Source organism: Sinocyclocheilus rhinocerous, unplaced genomic scaffold, assembly GCF_001515625.1.
Source record: "Sinocyclocheilus rhinocerous isolate Xijiao unplaced genomic scaffold, SAMN03320098_v1.1 scaffold1164, whole genome shotgun sequence".
Lineage (NCBI taxonomy): Eukaryota > Metazoa > Chordata > Actinopteri > Cypriniformes > Cyprinidae > Sinocyclocheilus > Sinocyclocheilus rhinocerous.
Genome location: NW_015643253.1, coordinates 11,923 through 27,982, shown reverse-complemented (window position 1 = coordinate 27,982; position 16,060 = coordinate 11,923). Strand labels below are relative to the sequence as shown.

Below are 16,060 nucleotides of genomic sequence, written 5' to 3'. Positions count from 1 at the left end.
AATCCAGCCTCAATAATATATCTGAAGATTTTAGTGCTTCTTGTTGTTGTCGTCAGCTGAACTGTCTCTGCACAGCAACTGAAATGCTTCTTGTTCAAGCAGTGAGGTTTTACTGGCCAGTTTGAAATCCAGGTTTCATGATGCTAGCAAGACTTCAGATGGGTTGAATGAGGCTATTGCAATGCTAAATAAATGGGAAGTAACAAACAGTCAAATTTTTCTTGAATGACTCTGTTCTCACTCACTTGGTTGTGTGGGATAAATTGGCTGAACTGCATTTGTCACACGCAGCTTGACTGAACACATGTTCTCCATAAATGTATTGTGATTGACAATTGGTATCCTTAACAAATAGAATATGTACAAAGATCATTTAAATGAGGTGTGATGAAGTGTCCTGAGACTAATATACTTCATCTACAGTTGGACACACATCAGATGAACACAGATATACAATGCTCTTTGACAAATGGACATGAAAAACCTTTTAACACATTACACTATTCATTTTTGATTCAAGTATAAGTGAATTTGTCCTCTTTCAGCCTACATTAAATTATTTACATTGAATATAAGAGGGTGTGGTGATGATATGTAATGCATAGAGTGATTTCACCCATGTGTTTGTGTGTGTGTGTATGGTCACTAGCAGCAGGTTTTCTTCTTTAATGGTTGATCCACCAGTCTGACCGTGTTCACCCATACTCTGTCTTCCTGCTCCCTCAGGACCCTTAAAGCATTAAATAAAAGAAATAAAACAACAATAATAATATAACAAATAATAAACAAGTTGTATTTACATATCAGTGTTCATTAAAATACTTATAATATAAAATAATATATATATATATATATATATAATTTTTTTCCTAAATATTTTTTTGTGTGTACAAATACTCTCCCATGTAATATATTCAACAGCTGAAATTGTCTGATTATAGTGGAGATACTGAGATATACTTAGCATTGGGCTGGTCATGTGATCTCAACATGGCTGCCACCAGGCACATTTAGTGGGCCTTTCAAAGTAAATAAACTACATAAGGTTCACACAATCTGCAAAGTCGCATTTTTGATCGCACTTTGAAGATACAAAAGAAAACCGCAAGCTTTCTGGTTGACATCTGATCATGTTTGCTGTCAGTTAGCTGTCTCAGTTTTATAACTTTTTTGTGGGTTGCAGCTGTGGCTGAGGTGTTACAAACATCACAGCTAAACAAAATATGTCAATGTTTAACAACATGTTGCATTCGCATGTTTTTTGAGTTCTTACCTGGCCAGATGTATCATGGCCTCCAGCACATTAGCTCCAGTATAAGCACTGCACTCGTAGAACATCAAGTTTACTTCCTATCAAATATAGCAAATACTATTAATCTGTGCTTACTGTGTTGAATAAGGTGATGTTGGGTAAAAACAGAGCATATTAGGTATTATTAATATTTGACTATGATATACTGTGTGATTGACAGCATAAGAGACGTCCACACCTCTGCTAGCATATCGGCCTCCTTTGTCTGCACTTCTCTCTCATTCTCCTTGTCCGATTTGTTGCCAAGGAGCATGACGGGTATAGGGTCGCCTACGGCCTCCTGTATGCTGGTCAGCCAGGGGCGGACTGATCTGAAACTGTCCTCCATTGTGATGTCATAGATGACCACCACGCCATCTGCCTTACGGAAAAACTGCTTGGTAATGCTGCGATACCTGCAGGGCACAGTGACATTGCTTTTTATTAATGCTGGATGTTTATCATCAGTGACAAGTGCCAAGATGATCGACAAAGTAGTCCGTGTGACATCAGTGGTTCAACTGTAAAGTTACGAAACTACGAAAATACTTTTTTCGTAAACAAAGAAAACAAAGCAAAGAAATTTGTTGCCAAGGAGCATGACGGGTATAGGGTCGCCTACGGCCTCCTGTATGCTGGTCAGCCAGGGGCGGACTGATCTGAAACTGTCCTCCATTGTGATGTCATAGATGACCACCACGCCATCTGCCTTACGGAAAAACTGCTTGGTAATGCTGCGATACCTGCAGGGCACAGTGACATTGCTTTTTATTAATGCTGGATGTTTATCATCAGTGACAAGTGAGATTATGTTTTGGTTATGCAATAAATTACTCTAGATGACAAGCTTTTCAGAGATGCTTAAAAGGATAACAGTACAGACTGAGGAATAAAAATAAAGAACACAAACTCAAGCTGAATGTAAATGTCCTAAACAAGACGATAATAATTGTATTAATGCAAAGCTCTATCCTGTTTGTACTATGTAGGTATCAGGGCCTCACCTTTCTTGGCCTGCAGTGTCCCATAACTGAAGAGCCACATGACTGTCCCCCAAATTCAGTGTCTGCACACTATAGTCAATGCCTGCACAGCACAATCGTAAACAAAGAAAACAAAGCAAAGAAAAGCTTCGTAACTTTTCAGTTGAACCACTGATGTCACACGGACTACTTTGTCGATCATCTTGGTACTTTTCTGATCCTTGAATGTGGTAGTTACCTTGCTGTCTATGGGAGGGTCAGAGAGCCCTCAGATTTCATCAAAAATATCTTAAATTGTGTTCCGAAGATTAGCGATGGTCTTACGGGTTTGGAACAACACGAGGGTGAGTAATTAATGACAGAATTTTCATTTTTCGGTGAACTAACCCTTTAAATCAAAACCTGCAGTAAGGTCAAATGGCCACTAGGAGGTACTGTTGTGTAATATTTATGTGTGTAACATACAAGTGAATTGATTGAAAGTAACTAAATGGCTAAAAAGCTCCAGTTTTGTTTGTTTGAAGATGCCTTTTGGTTTGATTGTACCTAATACAATGAAATTCATACTTTTTAATTGTCCAGATTATTTATGAATCCACTACAGTTCAGTGGTGAAAGGCTATAAACTCTGCAGAAAGTGAATTGATGGTGTTTGACATAATCTGCCGTGCAATGTGTGCCAGGGTTTAAATGCAGGGAGTGTGACTTCTCAAGCCCTTTCATGTGATGCTGCCTGCTTTAACAAATCCATCTGATATAGCATAGTAGGCTTTAGCTAACACACGTACACACATTTAAACACAATGCACTAAAAAGCCTTTAAGGAGTAACACTACGCACAATATTGATGCACAGACTTTAGACGTCGAAGGTTGCAAACTTTGGTGAATCAGTGGCCATATAAATCATAACAATTACCAAAAGAGAGAGGAGTAATCCATCTATCTGATCAAATAAAGCAAACTTAGTAAAAGGGCAACCAACTTGAAGGACCAAAATTGTATTTCCTGAAAATCCCTCATTGCAAAGTCATGTGTTAAATCCTGTTTACTCACTAACCTGAGCAATATTAAATTGTGAATTGCACATAGAAGTAGGAGAGCAACTCACCCACAGTGGCTGCGGTAGCAGAATGAAACTGTCCATCACAGAAGCGTCGAAGCAGTGCGGTTTTGCCAACGCTGGAATTTCCCACCAGAATGACCTTAAAGAGGCGCTGAGGGGATGCAGCAGATCCTTCTGCAGGACCCTGCAGCCGAAAATACCCAGAGTGACCTCTTGAAAATAAAGTTTAAAGCTAGCTGCGTTGAAAACTGTGCATAGCAAAGAAAACACTTTTACACTTTAAATGGGACACAGTCTAGTCCAGTGGTGTCCAAACATGTTTTTGAAGGGCCACTGTTAGCTTCAACCCTATTTATACACACATGAACTAGTTAATCAGTGTCTTCAGACTCACTAGAAACTTCTAGGCAAGCGTGTTGGAGCTGGTTGGAGCTAAACTCTGAAGGACTTTGGACCTTCAGGAAAAGGTTTGGTCACCCCAGGTCTAGACCTTTGTAAGGTTTGTCTTAAAGTCCACTTATTATGTTATTTAAAGGTCTGCTGTGCTAAAGCTAACCATTTTATGCCCTCTCTCTGACACATGAATTAAATAACTTTTTTTTGTTACTGTATCTTCAAGATCTCTACATGCAAACATTCTGTTATGATATTCAACATCTTTGCATATGAGGTTACGCTTGCCTGCTGAAGGGTCTCCTTTCCGACAGGCTGACCCCGTGCAGATGAGGGCAAGTTTCCTTTGATCCATTTCTTCTTAGACGGCTTCTTCGCCCTAACTGGTGGTGGAGAGTCAGCAGAGGCAAGGGACGCATTGGATGCGTACAGGGAGCTTGTCTCTAGATTGGCCTGACCTTCTTTTTTCCCCCTTACTTCTTCTTCCTCACTTAGCTGATGTAGAAGAAGGTGAGGGTCTCCTTGCAGCAGGTGAGGGAGGTGGTCCTCCTCGATGGATATGACTCTGCGTAGAGGCCATCCATCCAGTGGCACATCCTCCACATCCACCCAACATTTACACCTTCTGAGTCCCCAGCTACTTTTTCAGAACGCCCATCCACCTCCGGCTTCCCATCATCCCCTGTGGTAAAGGGTGAACAGAGACCGTTTGCTAAAGAGGAGGACTTCCTGTTAGAACGCTGAGTCACTTCCTCTTTATCAACTTCTCTGAAATGACAGAGAGAGAGGTGAGAGAATAAATGTTTCCATGTCATTAAATCATATATGTAGGTATTCTAATAGAATATCCCTGTTGAAAAAAACAGCATATGCTGGTTAGGTATGTTTTGAAGCATGGCTGCTGGTTTGAGCTGGTTTAAGCTGGTTATGTGCTTATGGTGCACATGACCAGCTTAAACCAAGATATACAGATATACACTGAAAGTCAAAAATTTGAACACACCCACTCATTTTCTATTATTAATATTTTCCACAAACAAACAATGTTGAACTCTTAAGCTTAGTAGTCATGGACACGGACAGAGCAGCATTCTATAGAGAATTAAATTAAGCCTCTAAACAGAGATTATTCACAAATAACATTGTGGAAATTAAGAAAGCAGATTATTGGCTCAGTCGCTTTGGATAAAAGAGTCTGCTAAATGACTAAATGTAAATGGGTGATTTTAGATGGTATACTGCTCTCAATTCATTCTCATTTTATGTTGCATAACATATCACCTCCTGAGAGCGCTCTCCATCTCCTTCCTCTCTTGTCGTGCCTCTTTGATTTGATAAGTGACACGGGCCAGAAACTCTTCAAAGTTGGACAAGAGGCGAGGCTCATCTTTCCTGAGCTGAGCCCACAGGCTGCGAACTTCACTCGGGCTGAAATGAAGAGAAAACTTTTAGTACTTGTAGCAATATAAAGCGTAAATGTAAAGCATTTTTTGCAATGCAATGTGCAGAGCAAAGTGTAAAACATCAGTACTGACTCTTCAAACACATTGCTAGCACCCAAGCTCTCCATCAACATGCAGAAATGTCTCTCTTCATCATCCTCATTCTCTGACAGCTGTTCATCCCCTGAACTCTGATCAAGAGCTTCTGGAGCTTTTTGAGAGGGTGCAGTCATTAGTTCCTCCGTCATGGAGATTCTCCGTCCATGAAGAAAGTTACCTGGGGAACAAACATAGAAACACCTTGGAAAAATTTCATTTGCTGTGCTAAAAATATTGTACCAAATAACAAATCATTTTTGAAATGCTCCTCTTTCTGGAAGGAGATGATAAACATACTAAATCCAGAGGAAAACTCTCCCAGCGTCAGGTATCCATTTTTGTCAAGATCTAGTGAGTCAAAGACGCTCTCGAGTTCCTCAGTAGTAAGTGGCAATTCTTCATGTAGCCTCTAAGATAGAGGAGAAATAGATGGGAAAATGACATCAACACAATTTTCTGCTATCTAGATATTCTACCAGCCTATTATGAACATTGTACATAAAAAAAAAAACATTTTAAATAGGAGTGTAAAAATGCAACATATGCACCCTAAATATTTAGAACCAAAAACAAAACTTTGATGGCCATAGATCGGCTAAACAATACTAAAACAACATTTGAATAGACATAGCTGTTTGGATATATAAAGCCATGACAGATGTGAATAAAATAAAATAAAAAAGTGGTGCAAAATGTCCACTTTAAGGACCCCTGCTTTACCCTCATATCCGTGCGTGTGATGAAGCCCTTTCCCTCGCTGTCACAGATCTGGAAAAAGTCCTCTATTTTGTCCAGCATAGCAATGTGTCCCCATCCTGCCTCTTTATTCTCACTTTTCCTTGGCTGCAGCTGCTTGTCATCCTCCTGGTCTGAGCCACTGTTGATGGCACGTGTTGATCTAACGTGTTCAGTCTCTGACATGATTCCAGTACAGTTTACTTTGACCGTCTTCAAGCAGGTCAGGATGAAATGCAGGCGAGAGACATGACAGCACAAACGGGATGGACTTTATAGCTAGATCCAGTATGAGGAATTCTCCTGATTAATTCAGAAGACATAATGCATTGTTGTCTTGTACTGAATCAATGCTGTGGGTCCCAGCTGGAAGTGCATGAAAAAGCACAACACCGTCAGCATGTCAATCCCTTGTGTCTTTAGGAATGTTAAGACTTCTTGAAAAGTGAAATGCAGATTACTGGTGTATATGTGTGTGTGTGTGTGTGTGTGCACCGGAACAGATTTACAAGCCTTGAGCTTAAACTTCAGGCTCACTTCAGCTTTGAGTGAGAACTGTAAAAACTAAACATTTAATGTTTAATTGAACACTTGAGTACTTTAACTCTATGCAGTAAAAGTATAAACATTGCTAAATGCAAATGAGTAAAATTATGTATGGGAATGTAAAGATTAAGAAAAACTCTAATTTTCACATACATATAAATTTAGTTATATTTACTTCAATTTAATTGAGTTTATTTAGAGCATGAAAAGTGATTGAACATTTGTTAGTGCGCATCTACAAAGCCACAGTTGGCGACATCAGTCAGCAGACCTGTCACTTTTTTAGCTTTGATGTCCCACCACCACAATGACAAGGGGGGAAAGGAAGAGGTTTCTGTGGTGAAATTTCCTGTTTGAACAGAAGTCGAACTGGCTAAGGTTTGTAAGAGGGGTTATCAAGTATTTTCGATTTATATTTAAGCATAAACCAGTTAAAATGATTCTGCTGAACTTGGTTGACAGACAGATAAGGTTGACGCACATCTTGCTCCTCTATGTTTAGTAATAAAGGTTGAATGCCAGTGCTCTGTGTAATTTGTGACATTAAACTAAATACATGAAATACTGAATTCATGACGCTTCAAACTAAAATTACATGCAAACGAAGTTCTTATAGTGAGAAATTCGTATAATGAAAATACAGAATTACAGCTCTTACCTGAACAATAAAACAAGTATTTTACTCTTCCAGGTCTGTGGCTACAATAATGTTAGTATTAACTTGTTTAATTAAATCCAATAAATGAGTGAAGTTTGTGGAGAGAGACCGTTAATGCTCGGATCTCAGTGCGCGCGAAAAACTGTGTCCGTCTTCATTTCAGGCTGCAAAAGCAACAAAATGTGATAATTTTAAAGGGTGGTGATTCTTTTCTATACCCACTGTATAGATACAACTATACAGATAGATATAACTATACAACTATAGGCACTATACCCACTGTATATATGCTACAAACAGGCAAGAGATAAAAAAAACCCCTGTAAATTCCCCTCTTATTATATTACATTATATTATGTTATTCACAGTATTGTATTATTTTAAACTAAACACTATTGCAATAATACTAATCTAATGTAAAATAAAATGTATTTAATAATATTTATTATAATGATGATGATAATTCTTCTTATTCATATTCATATTTTTATTATTATTATTATAAATTATATTAATATATTCAAATTGTTTTAAGTCGTGCTGCAGCCCCCTTTGTAAGTTTGTTGTTCTAGGGAAAGATTTTAACACAAAACATTTCAACACAAAAAAAATCATGTTCTTTTTTTTTTTTCATTTAAAAAATCCAAGAAGTTTTACCATTTTTATGAATAGAGAAATTAACAATTTATGTCCAGATAAAATGTTCACCAGTGAGAGGCTCCCTCATGTGGTGACGCAAGACTCTTGTTTGCGCGTTTTTTAAATATGTGCTTTGCTGCCATCTGCTGGATGAATTACACAAAGCAGTATGACGCCCACCCACAAAAGCCTTGATATGATACCAAAAGAATGTCTTTGGAACAGAAAGCAATGTTTATATACAAATTTTGTCTGAATAGCCCTCTATTTGTTGTACACATAAAGTCTAGTTCATTTTATAATATCTCAGCATACTATTTATTGTGTTCTTGGTTAGAACATCATAACACTGTAGTAAAATCCACTTAATATTATGGATACAATGTAGTTCTTTTAATGAAAATAACTATAAAATGTTAAATTGACTATAATTTATATATTTATAGCATCTGTCCATGAAATAATGTTTCAGTAAATGAGCAGTCAGTCATCAGTGCTTGTATCTGCTGTGTTCAGGTTCAGGTTTTGATGCTGAATATAAGCTGCAGTGTTTCTGTATCAGTCTGCTTTAAGTTTAGTGTGACTTTATCTCCACACTGACTTATGACTGACACGAGTCTGTCCTCAGTGAAGTGTCTCTTCACGCTGGAGGAGGAGTCCCGCTCATCAGCGCTCACACTTTATTGATATATATGGAGAAAATAAAAATGCTGCTTTCTGATTTGTCACTGATTGTGTTTGATGATTTCCTCTGTTCTGTCTAATAAGGTAACAGTGAGTGTCATTGGCAGCTGTGAATGTCTCTCTCTCTTTAGGGGGCTGACAGGAGCCAGTTTCTTCAGTGTGTTTGAGGGAGCAGAGGAGAAACTTGTGCTGACAGTCAAACAGACGGTGTGACGAGCAGAAGAACATGGAGGGATGCCTGACACTCGTTTTACTCTCCTCCATATTCACTCTAACCACATCTGGTAAGTACAAAATAGACAGAAAGAGGTGAAATTATACTTGTTTAAATGAGAAGTTTATCTATGTTGGCCTTATATCACTAGAAACTGAATAGATGCCTGTGTAGTATCTACAAACTATATCTCATGACAATAGTTAATTAATTGTCAGTTAAATTTGAGCTTTTACAGGCTAACAATTTAATGACAAGATTATTTGTATATATTCTCTCGTCTATCTTGAAGTACATAGATATTTGTATTTACTAACTTTTTTATATCTTATGTTTCTCAACATTGCAATATTCTTCTTGTAGGTGGTTAAATCCCTTTCTCTCTTTTATGCACAGATTTTGAGACTGTTAGGTTGGTTGGTGGTAACAGCAGTGGTAGAGTGGAGGTTCATCATGATGGTCAGTGGGGAACAGTGTGTGGTGATGACTGGGATATGACTGATGCTAAAGTGGTGTGTAGAGAGCTGGGATGCGGAGAGGCTGTTGAAACTCTGGGTGATGCTCACTTTGGACAAGGATCAGGACCAATCTGGATGGATGATGTGGCTTGTACTGGATCAGAGTCTACACTGAAGAACTGTAGATCAAGAGGATGGGGTGTTAGTAACTGTGGTCATCATGAAGATGCTGGAGTCAAATGCTTAGGTAAGACAGTCTAATTTCTTTAAATGTTTTATTATAAAAAATAATTTAAAGGAACTGATGTTTATCTCAATAATGAATTAATTAGCATCACACATTTTGTTACATTGATATTTACTTATGTAATATAAACACAGGTCGCCACCCCAGACTCGTTAATGGATTCCACCTGTGTTCTGGGAGATTAGAAATTCTTCAGGGGAACACATGGTACACAGTGTGTGCCGCTGCCTTTGACCAGCAGGATGCAGAGGTTGTGTGTAGAGAGATGAAATGTGGGGCTCCTGTACAGGTGCTGGGAGCAGCTGCTTTTGGCAAAGGAGACGCTCAGATGTGGACACATAAAATTCAGTGCAGAGGAAATGAATCTCACATTCGACACTGTTCATTGTCAACTTCACCTCAAATAAGCTGTACCCATGATAATGACATAGGACTGATATGTTCTGGTAAAATGTTTACCCTCTTTTTAAAGAATTCAGTTCCAATTGTTGAATACTAAAACTAATTAGTTTGATCAATACCACACTCTGACATATTTGACCATATTAATCAGAGATTAGAACACAGAATTACTCAGATTATCCCTGTTCTCTTGTTTTTCTGTTTATTATAATTTTTTTGTATTTGATTTCAGTAAGAACTGTGTTGTCTGTCTAGGTTACACTGATCTCAGGCTGGTAAACGGCCCTGACATCTGTTCTGGTCGAGTCGAACATCAGTACTTAAGTAAATGGGGCACAGTGTGTGATGCATGCTGGGATATGAGAGCTGCCAGTGTCCTCTGTAGACAGCTGAATTGTGGGATTGCTGTGTCTGTTGTGGGACCAGATTGGTTTGGAGAGGGAAGTGATCTCCAAAGGGCTGATGTGTTTGATTGCGACGGGAATGAAACAAAACTCTCAGAATGTTCCATCTCTTCATGGAGTCGAGCTGAATGTTCGGATAGACATGTTGGAGTCATCTGCTCTAGTGAGTCCGTATTACTGTAACATTTACTGACATTATGCTACTGGAAGACTTAATCTTATTCAAAATACAATATTTATTCCATATACATTTTAGACTGAAGATTAATGCTTGTGTCATTTAAGTTTCAAATTTACTTATATAAAATGTAATAATGATATAAAGCATATTTATTATATAAATGTTCCTCTGTTGTCTCTCATCTGGGGAACTGCAGCTCTCCACAAACTCTCAACTGCAGCTCCACACAACAGCTGTCAATCACTTGCCTTGGTGAGAAGAACAACATCTGGACAGATTCTTCAGTAGTTCATGGTCAGATAATGCCCAGATTTTTCAGTTTTGGTATTTTAAAATTATATTTTTAATTTTCATCTAGAGTTTAAAGAGATCAGGTTAAGTGAGGGCTGTGAAGGGAATGTGGAGGTTTTCTACAATGGATCCTGGGGTAATGTGTGCTGGAACCAGATGGACGGAGACACAGCGAGTCTGATCTGTCAGGAGCTGAACTGTGGAAGATCTGGGGTTTTGTCTGATTCTACAGCAAGAGTGGAATCAGCTCGTAACTGGCTAGATGAAGTGAAGTGTCGACCACATGATTCATATCTGTGGCAGTGTCCATCTTTACCCTGGGGACAGAATAACTGTAATAATAAGGATGAAGTGGCCAAAATCACCTGCTCAAGTGAGATGATATTTAAATGATGTAAAATGGTTTCAGTAGTCATGTTTCTTTAAACACAATGTTTATATGTTGTGAGTAAACTAATGTTTAAGAAAAGCTAAACTTAGCTGATGGAAAGAGCATAAAATGATTTGTGAGGCTTAAATGATATGTTTTCACACTGATATGTGAAACACACTGTGTTTAATCTCAGAGGAGGAGAATCAGGAGTCTCTTCGAGGTCGTCTGACATGTTTTATCTCACCAACTCCTCACCAGAAACAGTGTTCAGGTAAGTTTTTGACTATATATATATATATATATATATATATATATAATTTTAGTTTACGTAAGCCTTATTTTCTAAATATATTGTTGAAATATGTACAAATATGTACATCTGGTTCAGGGTGTGTTTTGTTGTAAATGTGCTGAAGCTAGTCAGTGCTGGTTGATATGTGTGTTTTAGATCATGTTCCTCTCAGACTGATTGGAGGGGAGGGCCGGTGCTCTGGGAAGCTGGAGGTGTATCATAACGCTGTGTGGGGCTCAGTCTGTGATGATCAGTGGGACATCAGCGATGCTCAGGTGGTCTGCAGGCAGCTGGGTTGTGGAGCAGCACTGAGAGCTGATGGGAATTCATTCTTTAGTGCTGGTGAAGGTGTTGTGTGGATGAACAAAGTTGAATGCAGAGGGAATGAGATTCACCTGTGGGACTGTCTTCTCTCCCTGAATAACCACACTGACTGCTCACTCAAGAAACTTATTAGACTCACCTGTGCAGGTCACAGCAAAATTTTTGGATAATTTTAGTGCTAATAATAGTTGAATGTTTATTCAGTCATTTGCATGATTATTAATGTGTTTGTTTTGACAGACTTGTCAGATTTGTCAGTGTCCACTACTCCTGCCACAGCATCATCAGCTTCTCCTCCAGTTTCTCCTCCAGTGCGCTCAACATCAGTCACTCCCAAACTCCTCTCTCTCTCCGTCCCCCCAGTGCTTGTGATTGTTCTGGGAGTTGTGCTCTTACTGCTCTTAGTGCCACTGCTTATACTGATTCAGCAGAACAGAGTGATGAGGAGAGGTAGGAGAGATCCAGAGACTGTCATATTGTGTCTTATTCAGTGTGTGATCAGTCATGTGTTGTGAACTGACAGCAGGTTTGTCTGTCTGCACTCACAGCTCTCTCTAAGAGGAGACACAGGACGACGACTGAGGCCATTTATGAGGAGATTCAGCACAGACACAATCACTTCACTCAGAGGGGTGAGACATAAGCCATAAATCTAATTTAATACCATTAATAAGAGACTCTGTCAGACAGTTGATGTTCATCTATTATTAGTCCTGTTAAACCTCCTGCTTCAAACCACAGAATTCCTGACAGAAAACCACAGAGCTGCAGGTGCATGTTTATATGTGTGTGTGTGTGTGTGTGTGTGTGTGTGTGTCAGTCAGCATCTCTTCCTGTGTGTACTTTTAGAGGGTCATAAGTTGGGGCTCATATGTTTGTACATGTAGAGTAGGTGCAGGTGTGTGCATGTGTTTGTCTCTTCCTGTGTATATTTCTGGAAGGCAGTAAGGAATGGGTTCATGTGTGTTTGCTAATAGGCCTAAACACCATGGGATTTATGTCTTTAATGCTTTAAACTTTTTTAATTAAATTACTTTATTACTTAATACAATTATTTTATTTTTTAAAGCACTAACACAATGCTTTATAATCGAAAGGAAATGAATATTCAGTCTGTAATGATGAACATGTTTCTGATGGTTCTGCTCTTCTTTAACAGGGAGTCTCATCTCTGAAGAACTGCATTCTGGGTATGAAGATGCTGATGAGCTTCTCTCAGGTTAGAGAGCTTAAGTCACCTGAGAGCTATGATGATGTCATGACGAGCGGACGGAACTCTGATATCAAGAAAGGTGTTTTACTTTCTTATCAACTTTTTAAAATAATATTACTTTAAAATCAAATCATTACAGATAATATTTTAAATTACTCTGTTAATATTTTATTTATTTATTTTATTTTTTGGCTCATTTAATTTGGACTGATATTTGCATGTGTAGTGAACACACCAGAGAATTATGATGATGTCATCATTAATAGACCGAGCTCTGAAGGGGTAACAGGTGAGATGCACCAAACAACGTTTTTTTTTAATCACCTTTTCCATGTTTACATCAGAATAAGATATTCGTTCTGTGTCATCAAGTCACATACAGAAAAAGAGATCCTTCAAATGACATAAAGTGTTTTATAAACTGAAATTACATGTTTTTTTTTTGTCATTCTCGATCAGAGAGAGTTCAGGAGGAGTATGATGATGTGATGAGTGTCAGTGAAGATGTGAGAAACCTATTGGGTAAGTTACTGTAACCCTGTTGTTCTCATTATATTAACATCTTTATTTATATTGTAATATTTGAAATAATTTTCAATTTTTTGACTTTTAAAATATTCTTCTAATTATATTATTTGACGTGGTTTTTGATTTTGTTCTTAATAACAGATTATGATGATGTGGAGGAGGAGTCAAACAAAGAAGGGGGGCATTTGGCTCAATGATCCCACCCCCTGCCTCTGTTCAACAAATCTGCACAAAGTTTGAGTGATATTGTTATTGATATGTCAAATCTCAGGTTTTTATACTTTTTATACTTTTTTTTAATTTGCCTTTGTGAGATTTTGTTGTATTATTTTTTTTTTGGCCTTGTTAATATCAATAAAAACATTTCAGACAAATTTTTGTGTGTATTTAAGTAATACATTATACAACAAAGCACAAGCAACACATTCAAATACATTCTAAATATAAACCCAAATGACCATCAGTGATTTAACATCCCTCAGCATCACTGCAGCAAGTACTGGAGTTTTTTGAGTGATAAATGGGGAAGAAAATATCTAACTTCTACAATAGACACACACACACACACACACACACACAAAAGTCTGTATAAAATATTATCTTATGTGATCAGGGGTGTTTTAAACCAATAAATAAATACACATATTGCTTGTCTAATGGGCATTTTACTTTTATGCATCATTTACCAGGCTATAGAAGTGTTACGTGTACAACCTGCATGTTTAAAATGCATATTTCTTCTCAATAAACCATATGAATCACTTTATAACAGTATATTATTAATTAATAATGCTTCACAACAGAACATTAATCATATATAAACAATATAAAATAAGCGCAGAGCTGCCTGTTGTGTGACGTCATCTATGTACATGTGTTGCAGTCATAAATGAAACCACTGAATGTCCTGCTACTTTTTGGTGCTTTTAAAATCCTAGAAACTTAACGAGAGCTTCTTTGCTGCTGACAAACAATAGTATGTAGTTGCAGGTTTTATTTTGGTTGATTGTAGGTAAGTATCCACCTCACAGACTGACAATTTTGTTATCTCTATGTTAATACAGTCACTGGCAACTTCAGCTGCTTGTTAATGCAAATATCTATACTGCTGTTTACTTGTATATTAACAGTCTGCTCTCCTTTTTTAGCAAAAGAGTTCAAGACTGCATATTATGATGATGTCACCAACAGCAGTGGCCTAAAAGGTCAGTGACCTTTTTAATTGATCACATGATTCATTACCAGATGTTTAATAAATTCTCAGTCTCATGATCTGCAACAAGAACATATTTGGCTTTTGTATCCAAACATATTGTGTGTTGATGCAGAAGAGATGGTGAAGGAAATCACACCGGGATACTATGATGATGTCATCACTGATGGACTGAAACCAGATCGTGAGACAGGTGTCACCCTGATATTCTACAGCAGCATTTAAATTTAAATATTACAGTATATTTAAGATAGATATTTCTAATTTGTTCTGAATGTAATGAATGTGTGTCTGTGATGAATGTGTGAATCTGTAGAAGACACACCTGAGAGCTATGATGATGTCATGACGAGCGAACGGAACTCTGATATCAAGAAAGGTGTTTTACTTTCTTATCAACTTTTTAAAATAATATTACTTTAAAATCAAATCATTACAGATAATATTTTAAATTACTCTGTTTTTATTTATTTTATTTATTTTATTTTTTGGCTCATTTAATTTGGACTGATATTTGCATGTGTAGTGAACACATATGATGATGAGACTGAACTCTCAAGGTGTAACAGGTGAGATGCACAGAACTACATGTTTATCACCCTTTGCATGTTTAGATGAGTATTAGACATTTGTTCAAGTCACTTAAAGGAAAAGGGATGCCTCAAATGATATGACTTGTTTTTTGTCATTCTCGATCAGAGAGAGTTCAGGAGGAGTATGATGATGTGATGAGTGTCAGTGAAGATGTGAGAAACCTGTTGGGTAAGTTACTGTAACCCTTTTGTTCTCATTATATTAACATCTTTATTTATATTGTAATATTTGAAATAATTTTCAATTTTTTGACTTTTAAAATATTCTTCTAATTATATTATTTGACGTGGTTTTTGATTTTGTTCTTAATAACAGATTATGATGATGTGGAGGAGGAGTCAAACAAAGAAGATTTGGCCCAATGATCATCCATTGCCTCGGTTCAACAAATTTGAACAAAGTTTGAGTGATATTGTTATTGATATGTCAAATCTTGGGGTTTTATGTTTCACCAAGTGTTCTTTGTTTTTTATTAAAACTTCTATGCCTTTGTCAGATTTTGTTGTGTTGTTTTTTGGCCTTGTTAATAGCAATAAAAAACTTTTCAGACAATTTTTTTTGTGTGTATTTCAATAAGACATTACACAGCCCCTGAATCCAAATGTCTGATCTTACCTTTTAATGCACAACTGCTGCGGTGACAATCAAAGTCATCCTAAATATAAGCCATAAATGACCATCAGTGTTTTCACAGCCTTCAGCATCATCATAGCAAGTACTGGAGTTTTGTGAGTGGATAATGCTGAAAAAAATGCATTTACTTTGGATGAATTAAAGTAACTTTCATAATA

At 37.4% G+C, this 16,060-nt stretch overlaps 2 protein-coding genes and 1 long non-coding RNA gene across 3 annotated transcripts in view; 2 read left to right on the top strand and 1 right to left on the bottom strand.

The window, feature by feature from the left end:
* Positions 1-625: 625 nt before the first annotated feature.
* On the bottom strand, positions 626-6,194 carry LOC107757208 (uncharacterized). Its single transcript, XM_016574624.1, has 11 exons — positions 5,994-6,194; positions 5,571-5,682; positions 5,268-5,451; positions 5,014-5,160; positions 4,021-4,369; positions 3,385-3,523; positions 2,296-2,377; positions 1,883-2,034; positions 1,491-1,741; positions 1,274-1,350; positions 626-730 (listed from the first exon to the last, which is right to left on the bottom strand). The coding sequence occupies exons 1-11, from the start codon at positions 6,192-6,194 to the stop codon at positions 646-648; spliced, it is 1,779 nt and encodes a 592-aa protein (XP_016430110.1). The 3' UTR covers positions 626-645.
* A 658-nt stretch (positions 6,195-6,852) lies between these two features.
* LOC107757207 (scavenger receptor cysteine-rich type 1 protein M130-like) overlaps positions 6,853-16,060 on the top strand; it is a 10,637-nt gene continuing 1,429 nt past the window's right edge. The window contains exons 1-14 of the mRNA XM_016574623.1: positions 6,853-6,932; positions 8,667-8,819; positions 9,146-9,454; positions 9,589-9,900; positions 10,112-10,423; positions 10,800-11,105; positions 11,299-11,376; positions 11,554-11,868; positions 11,962-12,171; positions 12,270-12,353; positions 12,881-12,940; positions 14,611-14,667; positions 14,791-14,868; positions 14,992-15,054. Coding sequence (XP_016430109.1) covers positions 8,762-8,819; positions 9,146-9,454; positions 9,589-9,900; positions 10,112-10,423; positions 10,800-11,105; positions 11,299-11,376; positions 11,554-11,868; positions 11,962-12,171; positions 12,270-12,353; positions 12,881-12,940; positions 14,611-14,667; positions 14,791-14,868; positions 14,992-15,054 — 2,242 coding nt within the window. The 5' untranslated portion in view covers positions 6,853-6,932; positions 8,667-8,761. The remainder of the gene's footprint in view (positions 6,933-8,666; positions 8,820-9,145; positions 9,455-9,588; positions 9,901-10,111; positions 10,424-10,799; positions 11,106-11,298; positions 11,377-11,553; positions 11,869-11,961; positions 12,172-12,269; positions 12,354-12,880; positions 12,941-14,610; positions 14,668-14,790; positions 14,869-14,991; positions 15,055-16,060) is intronic.
* On the top strand, positions 12,957-13,739 carry LOC107757233 (uncharacterized). Its single transcript, XR_001641907.1, has 4 exons — positions 12,957-13,013; positions 13,161-13,223; positions 13,394-13,456; positions 13,604-13,739. It is a non-coding gene; the product is annotated as an uncharacterized LOC107757233 (long non-coding RNA).

What these genes read in the sequence shown, in the direction of transcription:
- LOC107757208 (XM_016574624.1), bottom strand. Translation starts at nt 6,194, where the DNA reads ATGTCAGAGACTGAACACGTTAGATCAACACGTGCCATCAACAGTGGC. An exon ending in TATACCCGTCATGCTCCTTG is followed by an intron (nt 1,742 to 1,882) that starts GCAACAAATTTC and finishes ATAAACATCCAG; the next exon opens with CATTAATAAAAAGCAATGTC. An exon ending in AGGCCGATATGCTAGCAGAG is followed by an intron (nt 1,351 to 1,490) that starts GTGTGGACGTCT and finishes TATATTTGATAG; the next exon opens with GAAGTAAACTTGATGTTCTA.